This window comes from Pseudopodoces humilis, chromosome 3 (assembly GCF_049639895.1).
Source record: "Pseudopodoces humilis isolate 2021_Gansu_Grassland_sample_001 chromosome 3, ASM4963989v1, whole genome shotgun sequence".
In the NCBI taxonomy this organism is placed as follows: Eukaryota; Metazoa; Chordata; class Aves; order Passeriformes; family Paridae; genus Pseudopodoces; species Pseudopodoces humilis.
Window position 1 is genome coordinate 74,992,476 of NC_142202.1, and position 23,027 is coordinate 75,015,502.

General features: G+C 37.4%; 1 protein-coding gene across 1 annotated transcript in view; it reads right to left on the bottom strand.

Moving 5' to 3' along the window:
• Window positions 1-23,027, bottom strand: part of KLHL32 (kelch like family member 32) — a 121,082-nt gene that overhangs the window by 22,859 nt on the left and 75,196 nt on the right. Inside the window, exon 6 of the mRNA XM_005518222.2 lies at window positions 16,760-16,975. Within this exon, the coding sequence (XP_005518279.1) occupies window positions 16,760-16,975 (216 nt within the window). The remainder of the gene's footprint in view (window positions 1-16,759; window positions 16,976-23,027) is intronic.

Sequence of the window (23,027 nt, forward strand, 5' to 3'; positions counted from 1 at the left end):
AGCTACTCCATGAGTGCAAAAAGCATGGCATACTCATACTTATTAGACTCAGGTTCACTTAGAAATTACTCTGAGTCACAAAGTCAACATCAGGGAAAGTTTCTGTTGACAGAGTTCCAAGGAAGAAAGAAGTTTTCTAAGCTTGGGCTCAGTGAGAGGCAGGGGCCATGGGAACTCTATTAAAAGTCATATTGGCCTGCTCTTTAGTTGATGTATTCATGTTGTAGACCAATGAACTGCAAATATGCTACTTTATACCCTCCAAGCTGTCTAGCAAATGAGATGAAGTCAAAAAGTGACAGCAGTGGAAAAAATAAGGGGGTTGGAGTGTTCTTTCTTTGTGTTTTGTTTTAGCAACAACAAATAGAAGGAAACAAATTTTCTAAGGTTTTAAAACAATTTAAAACAACACTGTGTCATTAAAACAAATTGAAATCTTTATTATAATAACCTAGTGAATATTCTCATTTTAGGAGAAAACAAAATATTAAATATGGAAACAAAATTAGAAAGATGCATTTTACTGGACTGAGATCAGATGTGTGCTACACAAATGACCCAATTTGTGTGTGACAATCTGATGACGCTATTAAATCAGGGAAGAGAAAGAACTACAAATCTTACCTGAACAGTTCTTCTGTTCCTTAACAGAAGCAAAAGTTTTTGTCCAGAAAAAAAAAAACGAAACAAATTACTATCTTTGTATCCTTAGTATATTGGACGGTGCTATAGACCTGATTCTACTGATTTTTGAAGCCAAGAAGAGCAACACAGCTATTACAGCAATCACCTTAAAGCACCACCAAGGGAACTAAAGCAAAACTTGGACTTTACTAGCTTGGTCTTTGAAATGCTAGGAATATATATTTTGGCTGCAAACTTGCCCATAATTTTTCCTTTCATTAGACTTTATCTAACTCAGCAAGTCTGAGGTGTTCAGGACTGGGACCTCCTGTCTCAAAACAACATTTCAGGTGGCAATTGTCAGCAACACCATGACTCTTCAAATTTCAAGTACAGGAGCAGAATCTATGGATAAACCAGGACATTTACCAAAACTCTGAAACAAAGTCCACTGAGAGAGAGCTATGGAGGAAATGTCACCAATCTAACATGAACAGGGATTTCCAAAGGGCCAGAGGCTGGATCTCTGAAGGGTCTTTGTCATCCTCTCTCTGTCCCTAGAGGCTACAAAGGACAAAATCAAGGGGGTTAAGGATATTCATTTAAGCATTTTAAGCCGGATGAACTAAATTGGTCTGTATCATCCATTTAGGAAGAAAAATGTAAGAATTGTTGCTGAGGGAAAAAGTCCCAGCACACAACAAAACACACACAAACAAGTTTTTGAAGCCATGAGTTACACATGAATATTTTTAGAAGTTAGTAACAGTGCAGCACAGCCTCCAAACTCACCCTGCAATTTTATCAATCGGGTACTATCTTACAGTTGTGGACAGCATGGAAAATAAGTGTCTTGAACCTAGGTGCAAGAAAGCCTTAAAGATAGAAATCTTTTTCTTCTTTTTATTTTGAATTTAAAATGTGCATAAAAATAAGACTCTAATGAGCTGCATGTGGAACAATCAAAATTACGAGGTATTTGCATTTCTTTTGCACCTTGAGCCAAACAACTACAAAATCATGCATATGATTCCCTCAATCTGAACACAGTAAATATTAATAATCTGTGAATCAGCAATGAAATGCCTTTTGCCCCTGAACCCTGAAGAGAGACTTTCTAACTCAAGAAGTTGCAGTACAGTGACTGAGACCACATTTACAAGGCACTGAGCAAAGGCATATGCATGTAGCCTGTGAAAATAAAGCTGTGCCATCCCCCACCCTCTTTACACAGAGACATTTTTAAATTACCTGTTTGTCAGTTTTACAAATGTGTGTCTACGTAAGCAGCTCCCTATGTGGCACTGAGTTAGTAAGCAGGCATGCTTTCATTTGCACATTTGGATTCTACAATCAGAATTAAAACATTTGCTCTGTTCAGGGTGAGCTGATAAACAGAGATTTTAAATTTTCCTTTTTTTTTTTTTTTTAATGTGAAAAATGAAAGAAAAATGTTCCTCTAGATGTATTATGCCTTTGGGCTCCATGTGAGGGAAGCGAAAAAAGACAGAGAAAGCTACTGTGAAGGTCACAGAGTGAAAGAACTTCCTCAGGGCACAGAATAAATTAAATCCCAAGGAAAAAATAAAATGTGATTTCCAGAGTGTGAGGCACAAACTCAAAATGACAATGATTGACAGCCAAACTATATCCGTGCAATATCGAAGACTGCACGTTCTCATTTACCTCAGTGTAGCCAGCAAGCGCCCATTAAACATCCGTCTGATGCCCAAATTAACCTTCTTGGCAAACTGAAAGAGGCACAAACTATCATAATCAACCTTTCATTATCACAGCAGCCTCTAGTTAAAGGGTCAGAATAATTGTGCCATCAGAGCCCTGATTGTTTTCAATCAACAGACGACTGGAGTGACAGCTCAGTGATGGAGTAGTTTGATGAAACCGCACCAGGCCTAATCAGAGCAGATGAAAGGAAGGCATGATTGGTGCAAATGAACAGTCGTGCCTCTCTTTTTCATTTACAATCTGAAATTACTCTTAAATTTACGGGGTTTTTTCTCCCTTATGAGTACCTCTGAAAGAATGTTTGACTTATTATGGGTTCTGACAGTGCAGAGTTATAAAACACAGGTAGGGTTTTCAGCCCAGACTTTAAGTGGGTATTCAGCATAATTTTAACAAATTCACTCTTGAAAAGCACAAAATGACTAAAGACTTCCAATGACCTAACCTTTCAGTGCTGTTTGATTAGCAGAACAATTTATCACAGTTCACATTCTTCATGATAAGAGAAGATTAAAAAAAATGGTCAGGGATCGCTTTCAAATGTTTTCTCTTAGCCAATATATTTATTGTATTATTGCTTTCCTGTTCTCTCGCTCTCACACACACACACACACAAAAGAAAAATATAAATTAAAGAACACTGCATTAATAACCCTTTTCCTCTTTGAATGAATAATAGAATCCAAGCAAGGGTTTGTTTGGAGATGAAAGCAGAGACCAATTATCATGCCACTGACAGCATCAATATTTAGTTTTCTGGTGGGTTGGGTTGTTCATTCCCACATTTTAGAGGATGGGAAATTAATCAGTCTCACTAGGTGTTTCTTACCTTACTCATCAGCACTGATTCAGAGTGTCTCACAAGTGAACAGGGGAAAAAAAAAAAAAGAAAAAAATATAGGGGCTGCTTACACAAAATTTGGAAAGAATAAAAGATTCAAGTTTCCCCTGCTGGGTTCACTTCCTCTCTCAGACTCACCCTGCTCCACCCATATGGCTTCCCCTTCTCACAAGGCTGCTGCAAGGAAGATGAGATAAATAAAAATAATCTAATTGAACTGTACCTCTGAAAGAAACAAGTATTTCAAGTAGTGAGTGGTAAATCTTTTATTCAATGATCTTGGTCATCACCAGATGCTCTCTAGTTTGTCAAGTATTACAAAATTCACACCAACGTTCATGTCAGCATATCAAAGCACAAAAAAAGCAGCCTAGAAGCCAAGATTAAGATTTGTCTGAAAGAGGAGTGGATAAAGAAGTTTGATCCAAACACCAAAGGCTTTTAAGAAATTTTATGTCTTGTATCTCTTCTTACACTACAGAAGGAAAGTTTTACTTCCTTAAAAGTTTTGGACTGTAGGCAGAACATTCACCTAAGTGGAAGTGCCCTCAGCAATAGAAGCTGTGAGCAGGCTAATACATCCTTACTGACACACAGGATGCCATTTACAATTACTTAAGTCTATACTTTTCCAAGTATAAAGGCACTGTTTATGAAATACATATATTTTGAACTCTTGAGAATGAACCCAAACCATTCCTCACAAACCAGTGAAGAAGGGAAGTAAGAGTTTGGGAAGCTGCTAACACGTTTTGTTGGATGCAGCAGAAAGACTACAAAGCAAACATATCTCTACATCAAGAGGTATCTCAGATTCATGTTTCCCCACCACAAGGGATCACTGCACACGTTCAAAGATCCTGTCATTCTGCTGTTTGTGCCCAACTCCTACCCAGCCAACTCCACACTATCGCTAGACCTCTGCTTCAGCAGTGGCACTGGCATTGTATACATGGGCACCCCTGAAGTCTGTTCCCAAACTGAAGACTGAGATCACAGCTGGCAGGAAAGAAAAACTATGCATCCTTCCAGACCCAAATATTATCAATGTGATGCAGTCAGACTCAGCTTCACAGATGGACAGGGCTTGGAGGACTGAGGGATTGGCTCAGGCAATAAAAAGGGAAGCCAAATATAAATGAATTGACTTCAGGAAATACACAGCCCCAAAGGAAGATTAAAGAACACCAAGGTTCATTATCTCTGGAGAGTGAAAGCACTTGTTAGAGTATGTCCTCCTGACCTCTGATCAGGCTCCACAAAAGCTGCAGTGGATTTTTCCAGAGTACTACACAGGGAATTCTTAGTCTAAATTAGAAATGCTATATCTCTTGGCTGTTTGCTGGTTTGGGATTTATGTGATGTCATGGTGACAACCTGCAACTTTCAAAATGCTGCAGAGCCCTGCAGTCTATAAGCCACTTTGTAAGAGGCAAAAATTTGATTTTGATCTTTCAGCTGAAAAACACTGCAGCAAGGAGAGTTATTGGCTGAAGTGTCTAGCACCAAAAATTACACATTTCATGATATTATCCCGTAATTAAAGCAGAGACAGATAATGCAAGTGTATTAAAAACAAACAGTTATAAAAATTCACAGCAATTAAGTGAATCACAATGTATTAAAAATATTTCTCAATTTTTCTCAAGTTCTGATAAGATCTATCTCCTTAAAGCATTTAAGCAGTAAAGCATCTATCACTAATTGCTGCTAGACAAAAATATTGTCCTGCATAGTGTTTCAATAGGTGCAAGGTAGAAAACACAACCTACACATCTTTGGCAGACTTCTTACTCATAATCAAACAGCTCCAGGAGTAACAATTTTAACACCTCTATTTCCGTCTCAGAAATTTTTAATAATTGTTTCTGCACAACATTCTTGTGAGAAAGACAGGAATTCTTTATCCAAAGTCAAACTCTCCACCAACCAAGTACAGTCCCTTGCATTGTCAGTTCAGTGTTTTACTGCAAGCTTCCTTTGCCCCTAGTGCTACATAATTATAGCGGCCTTCTCAAAAGGGACATAATTTTATGAAAAAGGTTTGTGACAGTGCTAGTTTCATTTTTTTATGTATGTGTTTCCTACGAAACACATAGAAAAAAGTGCCAGCTTTATTATAACAGTAAATAATAGAATGTATGCTTTCAGAATTGTATTCACTTCTTTTACACACTTTCTCCATTTCTTACATTTACTGGCCTTGAGAGTAAGTTGTTTACCTAGAAGACATTGATTAAACTCAATAAAGATATTCCATCTTTTTAGACTTACAATAAAATAACTCTGGCCACAAATCAGCTTTACAAAAGGCTAGCTGAACTACATTATATATAGTAAGTAATCATATTAAAGTAATGAGTCACTATAATAGAAAAACCAAACTTCTCATCTACTGGAGCTCAAAGTGAAGTAAGGTACAGACAGAAGGTAAACTCTCAGATGTCGTAAATTATCACAGCTCATGAAAGCTTGCCATTTTACACCTTCTGGGGAATCTGAACTTGAAAATTATACAGAACATTCCTTCCAAGCATCTAAAAGCAATTTATAGGCAGTAAAACTCAGGCTTCCCTGAGAGAAGTTTACATTTCAATCACTTTCTCAAAATGGGAACTAAGGGAAATATTAGGCGTCTTAATCAAAATCTTCTGTCCCCTCAATCTGTCCAACTGAGTCTCTTTATTCCACTACAAAAAATCCCGTGAAAATTTTGGTGCTCATGCCACAGAACAAAGTCTGGCGATATGCAGGTATCTGAAAGTGAGGACTAAACAGTTCCCTAAGTATCATCTGCCAAAAGTACTTGAGGTATTTTTGCAGCTGAAAAGCGCATCTCCACACAGGCAATAAGCACTGCATCCTTTCTTAACCTTGAAGTACCAAAGACAAAACTGTCCTATAGTGTGCTTCAAGAGAAGTCTGCTCTTGTGCAAACAGGTCCTCAAACCATGGAGGAGTTTCCTCTACAGTCACTTGGAGTTTCTCTACCAAGACATAAATGTGCTCCTCGCACCTAACTGGTTCTTCCACTGTGACAGAAGGGGCAAGGCCCTTTGCAACCCCTCTCAATGATGCTCCACATGTACAAGTGTGTGTTTAAAAGCTGTATGAGCTTGTGTGTAGCTCCTATTGCAGCAGACTTTACAGCTACCCCACTACTCACAGCCACTCTGTTCTCCTGTCTGCAATGGCTGTCACACCTGGGAGTCCATACACATAAAATAAATGAGCTGGGAATGATCACACTGGAAAGGCTCTACTTACTCTTGCAATCAAGGTAAATTTTGTTTTAGCAAGATCATCAAAGAGGAGTGTGGAGGGTGACAATGTAAAGCCAATAAAACCAGAGCAGAGCAAAGCAATAAAACCAAATCCAAAATATGGCATCCAGAGACTCAATCTCACTTTTTCAAGAGACGCAATCTCAACATTTTCCTTTGAAACAAGTCCAGACACAGAGAGTTAGAAAAGACAAGGAAATCTCCTCATCATAAACATGTTGCATATAGGTAAAACCTTACAAAGATTTAAAAACATGGCTCAGGCAGAAAAAGACCACGGGAAAGTGACTCAGCTGAATTAGAGGCAGAAAAACAAGTTATGCAACCATCACGTGTTCACATTGTGGTATATGGTGGTTGGTTGAATTATGTTTGTTATGATTTTAAACTATGTAACTGATAAAGGCTTAACTGCTTTTAAAGGCCTGGCTTTTGCAATAAAGCAGCGCTCCTTTGCACTGCCTGGGGACTCAGTGTCGCTCTGCATCGTCACACCAACATTCCTAAAATGTAGCTTCACAGGTCCATAAAACCTGCCTCTCTTTAGTAACTGGACCAAATGGCAAGAAGCTCTGAGGCAAAGTCTTCTTGCATCCCTTTTCAAATGCATCACAAAATGCTCAAGTTTGGATCCTCCATCATTAGTTGTGATGGTAGAGCCAACATTGCTCACACATTACCAGTGCTTTACATCTGGTAAGTTTTTCTCAAGCTGCAAAGAACAGAAACTTATCTCTTCGTAAACAAAGCTGTTTAATTAGGGGTCTTAACTGTGATTTGATTTCAGTTTAAGGAGATTAGGGTTTATGATAGCATTTATCTTTTCTGAAACAGGGTAAGGACAGAGAACAGGGAAGGCGGGAAAGGACCTGCCTCCAGCAGCCATCATTTCAAAATCTAGAAGTGCTCATTTTTATTTTTAGAGAAAACATTCAAATAGACATCAAGTGCATTGAAACTTTATATAGCCACATTAGCACTAAAGTAAGTTGCTGGTACATAATTAATAAGTAGAAAAGACAATTTTCACCATCTGATACACACTGTTTTTATTGTTACTCCTGTCTTGTTATTTTTCCCTCTTAAATATATTTTAGAAGTGTAGCAGCTCACTACAGAGACAAGAATCTACAAGCTTTCATCAGTAAAAAATTGTTAGAAAATGAAATAGGCACAAAATTCTACAAAAAAGCAATTCAGCTTTGTGAAAATTAGTGTAAATGGTTCTTGAATGTAAAAGGATTCCTATTCCTTTCTTCCCTATTGTTAGGGTATAATTTTCCAGGGATTTAATAGGCAAATCCAACAAATCACAAAAAAATGTATCATTTTCTATAATAATCTTTACAATCTTTACAGCTATACAGGACTTCTATGTCATTAATATCTTTGGTCACACACAAAAAAGTACTTCAAAGCATATGCTCTCCTTAGCTGGTTTATAAATATGCATGTGTTCAACACACTATGTTACTACAAAACCACAGACGTCAAATTTTTCAGCCAAAATTACAGAACAATTTGGATTGGAAGGGACCTTAAAGATCACCTAGTTCCAACCCCCTGTCATGGACAGTGTCCATTGGACCAGGATGCTCAAAGCTCCATCCAACCTCACCTTGAACACTGCCAAGGATGGGACATCCACAACTTGTCTGGGAAACCTCTGCCAGTGCCTCACCACCCTCACAACAAAGAATTTCTTCTGTATCTCTGATCCAAATCTACTCTTTTTCAGTTTAAAGACATTTCTCCCTGTTGTATCACTACATGCCCTCTCCATCTTTCTTGTATGCCCTCTTAGATCCTGAAAAGGCACTATAAGGTCTTCCTGAGGCCTTCTCCAGACTGAACAACCCCCACTCCCTCAGTCAGTTTTATTGACTTTGATTTAATCCCCACATGATAGGCTTCAGATTAACTCACTTCTTAAACAAATGAGTCCTGCATTAATTTTTAAAAATCAACTAATAGTTCTAAGAAAGCTATTTCTTTCAAAAAGTGACTTAAACACTTAGAACCACATTTGTAATTGCATTTGAGATCCCAAATCTAATGAATTGGGAATGTCAGAGCTTCCCCACTACAAGATTAAAACAAACATAAATCTATTATATAAACCTACTAAATAATACCTGGAGCAAACTGAAACACCTTTAGCTGCTAGAAGATAAACCTTGTAAAGTTATGACCTATACAGTTGCACTCAAACATTAAAATAGGCTTCACCCTAAAAGAGCACTTTGAAAGCTCTTCAGCACAGTTTTTCACTTCAGAGACTGTGATCTTTCCATCTTTCATTACTATCCCACACAGACCTCTAGCTTGGAAGCCACTTCACAGGAAAGCTTCTTAAGATCTTCTTGACAAGTGTATTTGTCGTAATTTCTTCCACTTCTCCCTGGCACAAGGGAGTCCGAAGTGATCAAAGGCATAAAAGGAACCCTTTGTCACAAGGCAAGGAAACCTCCAGCTCTGCAGCTCACTTGCACATCTGGAAGCTGCCAAGGGTGTCCCAGTTAGACTAAGAAAAGCTGTGCAGGAGTGACACTGTTTTTCTGTCTCCTTGCCTCCTCACCTTCCTGGAGCTGCCAGTCTCCTGATCCTGGGGCAGCAGTGATAGCACAGGGCAACAGCTAGTGAGATCTCAGCAGTGGTGCTGAACCAACACACTTGTCAGCAGGTCTAGACACATGAGTGTGACTTTACTACATCTAACTCGATGCACTTTGGGTGCTTAACTCCAGAATTAGATTCTAACTATCTTAACACATTCATGACCATGGGCAAGGTTTCTAGAAACATAGAAATCAATTTTCCTCTACCATCTTGTTCGGCTTTGTGGTTACAAATAAAAGCAACACCTCTATCAGCTCCCAAAGGAGAATCTGTTGAAACACAGAGCTTGGAATTCTCAGAAGAGTTTCTAATTTCCTATCATTTTCCACAAGCTTAAATCCACTGGAAACAGTGTTAAACAGTTTTACTAAGATTTTGAAAGAGTAAAGATTACTAACATTTGTATCTCTGAATGAATGACATTAACTAAGATAGTAACAACAGACTGTTATAGTTGATCATCCATGGTATCTGTGGATTTTATGATGCCTTAAGCTTTAGCTGCCATATTTTCCAGATTCTGTGCTGCCTAGGTGTGTAGTTCTGAGCTTCATATTAAGTCTTAGAAAACTCCCTTCACAGTGTAGGTAGACAAAACAATTCCTTTTACAGCTTGATTCCAAGGACAATTGCTACAAGTTTCAGGCCCAAAAGCATAAACAATAATGGACTGAAGAGAGAAAACAAGAAGGACTGGACTTCATAACCTGAAGCTGTAATTGGAGAATTAACCCAAATATGCAGATAGACCAAAACTTATAAAAATGTGAGACCTCATGACCAGTTGTCCATTTTTTGACCATTTTTGAGTACATCTCGGGTGTAGCCCTGGCCAGGCTCTTGTACTGCCCAAGGTGGGTCCTTTAAGGCCTTTTAATAAATACCTAATTCTTAACTCTGTCTAGCCTCTGTTCTAGGTCAGCCTTCTCAAGGCATCATTTAAACTTTACGTTATTTCTTTAACATAAAAATTGATGTATATTTTCAGTCACACCTGGCTTTAAAAACAGCTTCAGCAGTTTTTTGTTTGTTTTTTTTTTATGCAACCATATATATCTGTATGTTTGTACAATTATACTTCAGATAATCTCCAACAGATCTGAACCACAAAGAGTGCAACAGTCAATACAAATCCCCCCACAGCAGACAAATTCAAATGTAGAATGAAGTAACACAGAAGAAGTCTTGCTATGGGGACACCTTGGTGTCTTTTTCTGGCTTTCTAAATCAAAATGAACATCCACTGCTTAGTGACCTAAATTCAAGAGCTGTGAGCACAGCAACCTTCCTAAATACTGGTGTGAAGCTTTGTGCACTTCTGAAGGTAATCGAGGATAAAAAAGTTGAGGCAATATTACTGCAGGATAGCAAGACAAAAGTAATGCTCTCTAGTAATTCTCCAATGCTCGCAACAATAGCAGCAAAATAATCAAGTTTTCTGATTAGAACTGACATGCATCAAAAAGAAAATTAGAAGAACACACAGTTGCCACTAACAGTTTTAATACTGAAAATTGCTTTCTATATTGTTATACTTGAAAAATAACAGTAAAAATATTAGCTAATATTCAAAAAACAGGATTCTGAAACTTTTAAAAGTTCAGAACAAAAGCATATATAAAGTTCACAAGATATTGCTGTAAAGGACAAGATTAAGAGCCCATTTGAATTAAGCCAAAGCAGACAAAGGGGAAAGGTGATTCATAAAATAAGGGAATGGTGCCAACAGGGACAGCATTCATTTCCTCTGTAAGCCAAAATGCCATCACTATTACAAATGATACAGAAATTATTTCAGGAAAATAGTGTGTGACCTGAGCACATCAGCTGAACAGTGTGAGTTTCTGCTGCCTACATCCACTGCTTGACCCTCTGTATGCTGCATGAACCCTGGCCAGCCTGCAGCTCCAGTGGACACTGACCTCCTTGCAGATCTTGGGCCACATCTGCCAGCTTGGCTTATCTATAATGGATGTCCTACCAAGAATACTGCACATGCCTACACTTAGAAAAATCAATCCCACGCAGTCTGGAGAGACTGTAAGGAATACACCAGTGTACAGAGTCAATTCATGTGAGATACCTATTTTTATGAGGATTAGACGAAGGAAAGGGAAACCTGCCGCCTATCACAAGTGATGTTTCCACACTACTTTTATTTGAGGGTAACTGTGTGATTTTGGTTGCAGCTAGTCATGATACACACAGTGCAACCATCACAGATGTAGTATGCTGGATACTAGCATTCACAGGTGGTTCTCTGGTACTTTTATGCAGACTTTCATGAAAGGGGTACAAAAAAAGAGGTAAAAGCACAGCAAAACATGCATGGGCAATATGTTAATTTTCTCACTTAGCATCACCAATTCACCTCAGCCTTGACATGCATCAAGCCTCTTTTTTCTCTTCTATGCTTTTCTTGATGAGAGGCTGACAGCCACATTTTAGAGAGGTAGTTTTCTGCTCAGGGTAAATACTCACTAGGAACAAGCATTAGAGTAGACATTATTTCACTTACTGCCCACGGGAGCACTTAAGCTTATTTCTTGAATAATGAAAGGCTAATATACTGCTTAAACACAACATTGATTACTGAGATGCTTTCCTTCACATATATTTTATGTTGTTACTTGTTTGGCAGTAAAACTTAAGTTCACATTTAGTAAAGCACTTAGGCCACATTTCATTAAAATATATATACACCCCTGAGAAAAATGACTTTTGCTCTCTCCAAATGAAAAATTGCTCTGCAATACCAAAAGATTGACAGAAAAAAAAAATTGAGTACTGCTCTGAAGGAGAGGCAAGCTTGCACCAGAACATGACAACCCACTTTAGAAACTGCTGTTCTGCAGAGGTAAATGTGTGCATCATTGGAGATGTATGGAAGATGTCTTTGGATCTGTCATCAACACCAAACTGTTCCATCATAGCAGGCTGCCACAATATGTACACCACAAAATTTCCTACAGCAGTGAACTATGGGATTTCTGCTGAACAATTTTGTCCCTTCACACATGCCATCAGGAAATCCAAAATGGAGCTCAAGTGTAAGAAAAGGCTGTTGAAAATAGGGCACAGAAGAGGATAAACAGGACGTTAATAAGAAAGCTGGATTTGTACACTTATTATTTTTATAAAAGATACATTAAAATCATCATATTGGCCTATAGCACTGCAGTCTTCTTGTCCTTTATTTTTCTACTTATTCAAGCTATGACTCTTCTCCAATAGAGACACCAAACACAAAAAATGTGGTTTTGCACATCCACAAGGGAGAAAAGGAATAACCAGTGTTACACTTTCACATGTGGAACACGTACTTCATTAACTCAAGTTCAGAAGTTACACACAAGGAACTCAACAGGGCTAGAAAGTCTTAGGAGACTAGCCCTGGAAGAGGCACAACACATTTGCATGCATTCCAGATGAATAAACCACTCATGCAGTTTTATCTACCAGTTTTTCCTAGATTGCTTCTTTATCAGTTGATTAGCAAGAAACCAAGCTGCTTGGCAAGAGAAAAAAAAAAAAAAAAAAAAGAAAAAGAAAACAACAAAAAAATCCAAAACCCAAAGAAAACCAAGGGAAAACTTCTAACCTTCGCTTCTGAAGAAATCTTGACAAATAGTAAAACTGATCTGCTTTTATTGCTAGCTGTTTAAAAATTATATGCATCCTTTAACAACCTACTTATACAGTAGCAGAGATGGAAGAAACTAATCTATACAGATCTCACATTAAGATTTTTTTTCCAATAATGATTTAAGAGTCTACCTTGGACCATGTGCAGTATTTAATACAGAACCATTTGACCAATCTACTGCAGGGAGACAGAATAATCCAGTAAATACTTCTCTCTGTAAGCATTAGCATATTTGAAATATAAATATTTAAGCATCATGACACCGAAGTTTCTAATAACAAACATAAGGCATAATTATATCATAACTAAAGCTAACAATAGTTTTTTACTTAAATCTTCGGCTTGCCTGCTGCTAGCTAAGGTTCCAACAAGCCCTCTACTGCTATATTTCTCTGGCAACATGTTCCATCTTCGAGGGTTACTTTTTCCATTATCAAGGCAAAGAATTCACCTGCTTCTTTGGAGTACAGCCAATGAATCTTTCTTATGATGGTCAATAGTGAAAAGATTCACTTTTCATTTTATGATAAACTAGACATTTATGTCCTTGTCATGACTGCTTCCTGTGGAAAAAAGAAGGGTGCTTCACAGGTTGTGATAAAGAAGAACAAACCAGAAAAAATAATTTCTTTTCCTCCACCCTCTTCATGATTCTTTCCTTTGTTTTCTTCCTTTTTTTTATTTAATCCTTTTTTCCATGTCACTGGCTCAGCTTTACACATTTTAATGCAGCTGACAAAAACTTCTTATATACAAAAAAATATTTCACAATCTCACATGCTAATACAATGTAAAAATCAACCATGAAAACCAACCTTATATCAACCAATAATCACAATTACTGGCTTAGCTTACCTAACAAAGATCTGATTGAGGAGACTCAAAAATTGATCCAATTTCACAGCCTACACAGACTTTCTGGTGGGCTTTTTATTTTTTGTTTAAAGAAATACTATAGTCCTTGTCTATTGTCTCCACTTAAAATAAGACACATCAAGCCAAAGAGTCTGAAAAATCAACAGGAATTTCTGTAGTAGTTGGCATTAATCCATATCCTAGCACAATGCCACTATAGTACTGTTTAACTTTCTCAGATTTGGTTTGTTCACAGTTATATTTCACCATACTCACTAGAACTAGCCAATTGTGAATTGGTAGCCTAGAAAAATCCAAAGTATGACAGGTAAGAGCTGCAGTCACTTCAGTTTAAATCATATTCCAGCATCACTCCACACACACATTTTAATGCATTAAAATAACCACCTTAATCTTTATGTACACTAGGATCAGATCACCCAGCGAACACTGGGAATTCAAACTGATGTAAAAAACTGTTCTCTGCAGACATTGGCACCCTTTCCAGAGGTTCTCTGAGGGAAGCTTTAATTTGTGCTTAGGGCTTTGTGGCAGCCCTACCAGCAAAGGTGCCTTGGAGACTCGCTGTGACACACAGCCATGTGTATGTGCAGAGGCCACACTAGTCACAGGTAAGACAGATAAATCAAATGGTAGCATCCCCCCATCAGCTTTTCTATTATCTGCCCCACTTTGTGCCAATTTCCTCTAGCTTCCCCAACACCTCTTGCTTTGCTGTTCTTCCTTAAGACGTGGGATGGGGATTTGTCAAAGTCAATGAGCACTTTATTACAGTGAGAGCGCTCAGTAATGAACAATTCAGCAATTTAATGAGATTCTGTAGATCTGTCTCCAGCCTGTCCATCAAGTTTCACTTCTATAAAGCACCCTGACACTAATCCTCTGGCATACCCAATCTTCACCCTGGGCTGAATATTAGATTCTTCCATGGTATATTGCATTACCACTATAACCTTAGCAAAAAATGATGAACTTAACTACACTTGAGGCAATATAGCTGGTCTGATTTGATTTTCTTCTATTGGGTTGACTATGAGGGAATTACTTATTTACTAAGATAAAGCAAGAAACCAGTTTCTTATTGCCTTCTGAATGCCCAAATTGGTAAATATTTATATGTGTCTTTTAATCCATTCTAGGGACCTGGAATATTTATAAATATATATTTATTCCTGGTTTCACAAACTGAATTAAAAAGATGCATGCACATTTTGCCTGCAGCAGAAAGCTAGTTTAAAAAAAATCTTCGGAACAGCATTAGTAACCATTAGAGAGCAAATATGGTAACTCTTAAATGGACAGTGTGGAGTTTGTTGTCACTCAGAAAGCAGCATATTACCTATAAATATCTCTCCCCAGTGTGACCCTGCAACAGAAACAGAGGCTTTGTCATATTTGCCTCATGAAGTACTCATTGACTGGAGTGCACACAGTTACGAAAATTACTTCCAAGTCTGAGTCCTTCTTGCAGAACAGGACAGTTAGACAGGATTTAAAAACTCCCACTTCCCAAACATCATTACAGCAGGTTACAGAGGGTGTATTACTGAGCAAGTATTAAGTTATACTTGTATGGCTTCCCACAGAAACTCTTCTAGCAAGAGCATACCCAAGCATGTAGCTAGGGGATTCCACTGGCCATGCAGAGAAATTATGATGAAACCAAATCAGCCAATCATCAATGCTCTATGCATAAACTTTTACATCAAAACTTGTTTCTGATAAAGGGAATATGGGCTAAAACTCCAGTGTGGTGTGCCTGAAAAACCTAAACCAAACACAGCCCATCATCCTGTGTAGTGTACTGCAGGTTCGGTTGTGCAGGCATCCTCCAGAGACTAGGACAGGAAAAAGCCAAATTTTATTTTGGTATTTGCAGCAAATATAAACTTTGTAATGTACTCCATAATCTAAAGCCTCCAAATTTTGGAAAAAAATATGCCTGCTACAATACTGGAGGGTTACGTTACATCTTCATACTGGTTTTTTGGTTTGAAGAATTTAACCTGACATTTTTTTAAAGAATAAATATTTTACCCTGCATGACATTATTCATCCATAGAACATGAAGCATCTCACTGATGAATATACACTTAACACTTTGAGAAACTGATGACATCTACATGTTATTTTCTTAGAATAATCCAAAAGATAAATAGATAAATAACAGGTGTTGAAATATAAATCAGTCCTCTGAATCACATTCTCTATTGGACCAATATAACCCACTTCCTAAAAGGAATGCATAGGTTTATTTTCAGCAAGTTTCCTTCTATCTTGAAATACACAGAAATATTTTCCTCTCTAAAGCATGACAGCAAAAAAAAGAAACAGAAAGACATCTTTGGATAATCAATATTACAGAGGTTTCCTTCCACTTCATAGTGAATTTTTACAGACATACAATGGGAACATTTCCAAGGACAGATTTTGGTTTACTTTTTGTGTTTCTCTTAATAGTCTATGTGTTTTTCTCACATTAGATTTTCTCCCAGCCCATACACACTAAAGGTCACAACACAATGTTATCTTGTTAATACTTCATGGCTAGCAACCTGGTCCTTTTCAAGATCCAGCCTTTTAAAAGGAAGTGATCTCAGGCTTCTTGCCACAAACCTTCCATTGAAGCCTCCAGTCATCTTGGAGCAGAGCTGCGTGTGTGATGATTCATTTACTTCAGGCAAAGTCAGCTGAAGTGGCCCAAACAATTTCAATGACTATTGAAGTTATACAGCTAAATTAGTCTGAAGTGAATGAGAGAGACTGCAGAAGCAGTTTTGCCACCAGACCCATGGCACTAGCCTCTTCAGAGGCAATTATAATTGAGTTGCATGCATCAGCCATCTCTTTCCATCAAAGAAGTTGAATCTGGAGGAAAATCTCTGGCTGTATTTAAGTAGCAGAAGTTAAACAGCATGACAAATTTATCTTTCAAACAAAGTAATTGCATTAACACAACACAACATTTTTAGAATTTCATTTAGAAATTTCCCTCAGTTGTTATTCACAGTTTTTGCTCAAGTGCTTATTCTCCCTCGAGATTGCTCCAGGGTTTCAAAACAACAGATTACTGCTATGGTTTATAGAGTGTCACACATTCTGGTTGTTCACCAATCTCCTTACCTGCCAGATTTGTTCTTCACTGAGTGAAGTGAGTCTATCGCTTTTAAAAACCTCTCGAAGAAGACAGTATGGGAGTGCCAGAACTTCTTCAGGATGACTCTTCAATAGCTCAGAGAGATGTTTTACTAAGAAGCCAATGACTGCATTCTCCAACAAAGTGAGGTTGAAAAGATCCGCAAGCTTGTACAGGTCCAAGTAATTAAAACTATTTAATTCCTAAATGGATGAAGCAAACAAAATACACATCACAAAAATATCACAAGCACGAAACAGAGAATATAAAAATCCACAGATCTCAGATAATGAAAAAAGGTTATTCTTTTGGAGCTATGGAGAAGGAAGGCAATATAACTTGAAGTTAATTAACACAGCCTCATTCAAAATGTATATGTAAGTGTTACCAGTGCATATGCAAATAAATATTATAGTACTAATTTATATTGCAACTCCTAAGGTTATATATGCATAAAGCATCTGTAAGAAATATGGTTAGTACATAATGTAATAAACCACCATGATTTACACTGTACGTCAAGAGCTCACAGGAGCTAACAAGTGGATTTAAAAAATGTATTTCTTAACTACAATGGTTTGTTACAAAGCAATTGTTTGTTCATTATTTACTGTTTTGATTGAAGTAGAGAACCTGTGTAGCACTTTTTGTTCTATGAAACCTCACAAAATACAAGATCCTGAGCTACATTTCATTAGGTATTAATTTTTCTTCAATGAACAAATGAACCCTTTATTTTTTTTCCCAGCCCTTACTGGCATCAACATATAATGGATTTTGGCCTCCTACTCCTTCTCCCTCTCCATCTAGCAGCTGAAAATGTGAGGAGACAAAAGCTATAGTAGCTCAAGGCAGGAAGCTTTGTCCATCCTAGTAACAGAGGACTGATATTTATGGGCTAAATGTTTTCAACTTGGCATCCCTCATAAATTAGTATCTAGACAGCTAACTACTGCTGTTCTAGACCACATTGCTTCCTCCCTTCAGGGAACAGGCCAAGAATCCACATCTATTAGATGAAAGTACCCAGGGCACCTGGGAAATAATCATGTTTACCCGTTTTCTCTGTTCTTGCTGCATGCTCTCTTCCTCTCTCCTCCGCAATCCTGGTTTTCATCTTCCAATTTACCGCATTACTCCCTATCAGCCGCCTTCTCCTTGACCAGCCCCATGTGTGAGAATGACAAGGAGCCTCGTCAGTCTCACTTTGCCGGTGAGTTAACACGGGGACTGGAGCAAGGAAGAGAAACAGACTAAATTAAGTCAATTTCACTTTCACTGCTCTGCTGGATGGAATGGCAGCACCAAATGAAACTGACAAGAAATCTTGTAAATGTCAAATGAGCTGCACGGCTGGCAGATAGAGCAGAGCAACAGGGAAGATGGGAAAGTGCGAAGAGGGGTTTTTTTGGAATGTTTTATGGACTACATCTTGAACGTGTGAATTGGGTGCCTGTCCCGATGACTGTGGAGCTGTTTATGCATATGCAATGGAGAGTGGAGAAAGAATTTTTTAACCTGCTTAGAGGAGTCAGTACTGGAGGAAATGGAATCAAATTCCTGTGGAGGTTCCTGCTTGTTACATAATCTCCCAGTCTGAACAGTGCACCTTCCCTAGCAGAGTTGTACACTAAAGATAAATCCTATTCATTATCTACTTAGACTTCTGCGTAAGAGTTTCCCACGGTTTTCTTGGAAGAACAAAGGTAAGTTCTTTACACTGTCAGAAAAAGCACTAACAGCCATCATCCCAAAAGCCACAGCTATTCTAGTGTCAGCTCCTCCTCACACTAACACAGAGGAGGTAAGGATAAAACTGCAGTTGAAGAAAGAGAAAAGAATGAATTTTACATGAGAAGTATCTGGTCTGTGCGCTTGCTTGGTGATTTAGTAACTTCAGATCACAGATGGCACCTCACAACCCCACTCCTGTGATGGCCATGGCAATGGTGGCAACAACACACAGGAGTCTAATCAAAGCAAACATCACAGTATTTGACAAGGAACAACTGCAGTTTATTGTGTCTGGTTCAAAAAAACTATCTTTTCAAAGAACTTGCTGATTGAATAAATCCCAAATGCCAGAAGGAAATTTAGAAGAGCTCAGCATGTATTTATTGAGCTCTTTTGTGGTCAATGGCTATGTCTAGGGACATAAATAAATAAGTGATTAAATAATCAAGTACTGTGAGCTGAGGATCAACAGTCCCACTAAAATACATGCCTGGTCAAACCCCACTGAGTGTCAGTTGAGGAGAGGTGGCTTTTAGCAGACTTCAGAGGAGGAAAATACTGGAGATTTCATAATAGAATCCTTATTAGAGAGTAATGAGACACACAAATGCAATCTACCCCTGAAAAATACTCACATCTTTAGTGAAATCTGAATGACACCGGTAAGCCTTCATTTTAGGTTTGGATATTTTTCATGAACTCTAAACTCCCCTAGCCTCTCAAATCAGCAGCAACTGAAGTTGCTTTTATGAAAGCTGTCTTAACAGTTGAAGAGGCCAAATATACTTATGGGTGTATAAACAAAATCTCACCAGTTATTTATACTGCATGTAATAATTTATTTCAGATGTTTATTTATGTATGTGTTTGTTTATTTATTTATTATTTGTTTTGTGTTTACTTATTTTCAGTGCTAAATTTCAGATGATTTTTGATGCTTCCTAACATAATGCATTAGTTACCTGCTGAACTTACAGTCTGCTTCTTAATGAATACTAAAAGTGTGTTTTGTTAGAACTGGCCTTGGCCTGGAATCAGTAATGTTCATTTCTGATCACATAACTTTGCTCTTATAAATGGTGAAACTTTCCAAAATAGTCTAAAATGAAGTATGTAAGTTAGTTGCAAGAAAAATGCACCTTATCGTCTAGCTTTAAAGAAGTCCCACAGGAAGGATCAAAGCCATCACTGTCAGCTCAGCCTGATTTGAATAGATTTTTCATCCTAAAACCTTAATTGAATTAAAAACTTTGGTAAATAGTGAAATAGGTTACTAAACAGGAAATTTAGGCGTGGTCATGAGTAAGAGTACTGGCAGTCTATGCCTTTCACAGATATCATTATATTGCATGAACTGAGCAACTACAAAATTTTGAAGTCGTGTGAGACTGACTTTCTTGTGGTACTGTACTGAAGTAAATGTTCTTTGAGAACACGCAATACAAACCAGGATCATGTACATTTTAAAACTTTTAACCCTTTTTTCATAAACTTTTATGCATACACTACTTATCTTTTCTCAGCTGAAAGATGAAATATGAACACAAGCAGAGCTGTCACTAAGAACTGAAGGTAGTGATCCTATCTCTTCTAATATGATGTATGTTACACTGCTGAAACACATCCAGGCTAAGAAAATATGTATAAAATTATACATACAACACTTAAAACTAAGTTGAAATAGTTCTGAAATCTCACAGTAAACTCAAAACAAATTGGCCAAAATATTTATCAGTGTCTGCTTCTAAAATAAGAAACTACCTCAGATCCTATGCATCCTATGTAGTGTGCATCCCCCCACTGAAGCGAGGGAATCTATTACTCCACACTAAGGGTCTTCTGATTCAGTAGTATCAGCCTTCGGATGCCAAACCAATTCAACAATGAGCTGACATTTAAAAGCCTCATAAAAGAAAATATGTTCTACAAACAAACATAATCTGAAAGATGACAATATTAAATATTCAAAATAAACGATGTGACAGTGTGAATATTTTGATAGAGTTGTATTTTAATATAGAGATATGATAAATTGTCAAACAGGAAAAATAGATATAAACATTGTGTTTAAATTGCTTCCAAAACCATCTTTATTCGTTTGTACTTTAAAGAATAATTGCCTTGCACAAGCCACAGAAAAGGATGTAACAGATTGATAAATTAGAGTTAATCATAACCAAGTACACAGCAGACTACAATATACCTCTATTCCTGTGCTCCGTGTTATAAATAGCAGAAAAAGCACAAGGAGAACTAAGGGGAAAGAATGCATTTCTTTATGACCTTATTTGAAAGATAAACTCCTTGGGGAAATACAATTTATTCAGATTATCAAGACCCTGCTGTGCAAATCTACAGTCTGGGAGCACACTACAGAGATCAAACAATATTTACTTTATTCTGTTGGGTATAAAAGCTTTTAATGAATGCATAATTAAAACAGCAAAAGTATATACAGCTTTAGAATTCCACTTCCAAGCCAAGCCATTAATATCCAAAGTACCTTAACCAGTTGTAACTCCACCTGTTTCCTAGATTGCAACACTGTTCTAAATCAAGGTATTAAATGACTAGCCCTGCTGCTGTAGCAGAGAAGAGTTGCATGGTGACACTATTTCCCTCTTTTCTAAAAGGGGTTCAGCCTCTTTAAAGCAAAAAAATAAAAAAAAAAAAAATACAACCCCAAGTGTGAGGTCTCTGAGACAGGGACTTAGCTATTCAAAATCCTTAAGCAGCACAGGTCTTGACCCTACATCCTCCAGGTTCTCTGCCACATTAAATACTATGAACCAGATGCACCATTCAGAAAAAAATCTTGACAAAAATCATAGCAGAGATGGACCCTAAATAGATAAGGGATAGTAACAAAATGAAGAATTGTAATGACAAAAATATACTTACCTGACAACAAAAGGGATCAACACAATTTTAAGATAAAAGAAATCCAGATCTGCTGGTTCTAGCTGTTTCTGTTTTAGTTCTGCAAAACTTCACACATTTACTTAAGAACTAAGATCATGCACATGGCTCAACAGCACAGCACCAGACACAAAGGCTTCATAATAAGCACAAAAAGTATATTTTAGATCTTATTTGAAATTTGCCTCTGTTAAACACCAAAGTCATCCAGTTGAGCCACGAAAAGCATTTTGCTGAAGCCTGGTCAGAGCAAAACAGCTGGCTCAGAATTTCTCATTGTATAGAATTGATTACACTTATTATGCAATATGTGCAAACTTCAGATGTGTTTATAGACAAAGTAAAAGATGGTTTTCTAAGTGACTTATTTTATACAATTAATCTCTCTGAAAGATCACGGCTTTCTCACCACTTTCTTTAATTCTTGCTTCCATTTTCTCCTTTGACCATGAAAAGTTAATTTGCGTCCCTGCTGCGTTCTAAAAGTAGGTCTAGAGCTAAGTAAAAGAGCAACAATATAAAAACATTTCAGCCTTATTATTTTTCCTCTACTCTAAAAGAATCCATTTCCTTTCACACTTATTGTTTCTCTATATCTGCTCAGTTTTCAGGTTTAATCCTGCTGGCTGGTGCTAGTGAGAATTCTCTTTGAAGGCACAGAGGAGGCCTGTGAGCTTCACAAGCCCAGAGAAAAGACATGACACTCTCAGATTGCTCATGTGATGACACAAATGTGTGGTCTTCAAAAAAGGAAAGTGAAACGTGCCATATGTAAAACTAAAAAAAGCAAACATTTTCTAGAAACTCAGTCAGATTGATCTACGTTATTAAATAGTACAAATTACTTCAACTGCCAATCCAATTAAATATTTTACGTGATGACCCTAATTATACATACCTTTTATAATCTGCACACACAATTATGTGTGCCATGGAAAGAAATAAGGAAATATTAAGACTACATAGTTACATTTTCATGGTACCAGTGGAACAACTACAGGTAAGGTTCTGCAGAGGTTTCAATAGCTGCTTTCCTTTGGTTAACAGATGCTGCTATAATTAAAAAAAATATTTTAAGTGTCCCTGGCACAGAAACGCCCTAAATGAAAAGCTTCACATCTCACCAGCTACTCCTGGCAAGATAACAGTAGCACTATATTGCATTTAGAAAATAAAAGTACAGGGATGAAGGAACATGGAAATCTTCTAACCCTTCCCCTGGCACTTTTATATCATTTCACACTGTAGAAACACAAAGCGAGGATTCAATGAGATTTATCAACATTTACCATTGTTACCAATTATGGCAGCTTGCCTTCTCTTCAAACATGTTGTGAGGAATAACATTTCTCATGCACACTAATATATCCTTAACTCCAGCAGAAATCACAGAATATAGTCTCTACAGATGATTTATCATTTTATATTTTTGCTAGCTCTTCAAAATTACTACAGCATAAGAGAAAAGCTGAAAACTACTTGGTTAACACATCAACAATTAGTAATTTTTTTATGGTTAGGTGTTCTCTTTTTTTTTGTTTTTGTTGCTAATATTGACAAATCTAGGAAGAGAAAGTGCTGTCCCTTAGAAATCCAAAGCTT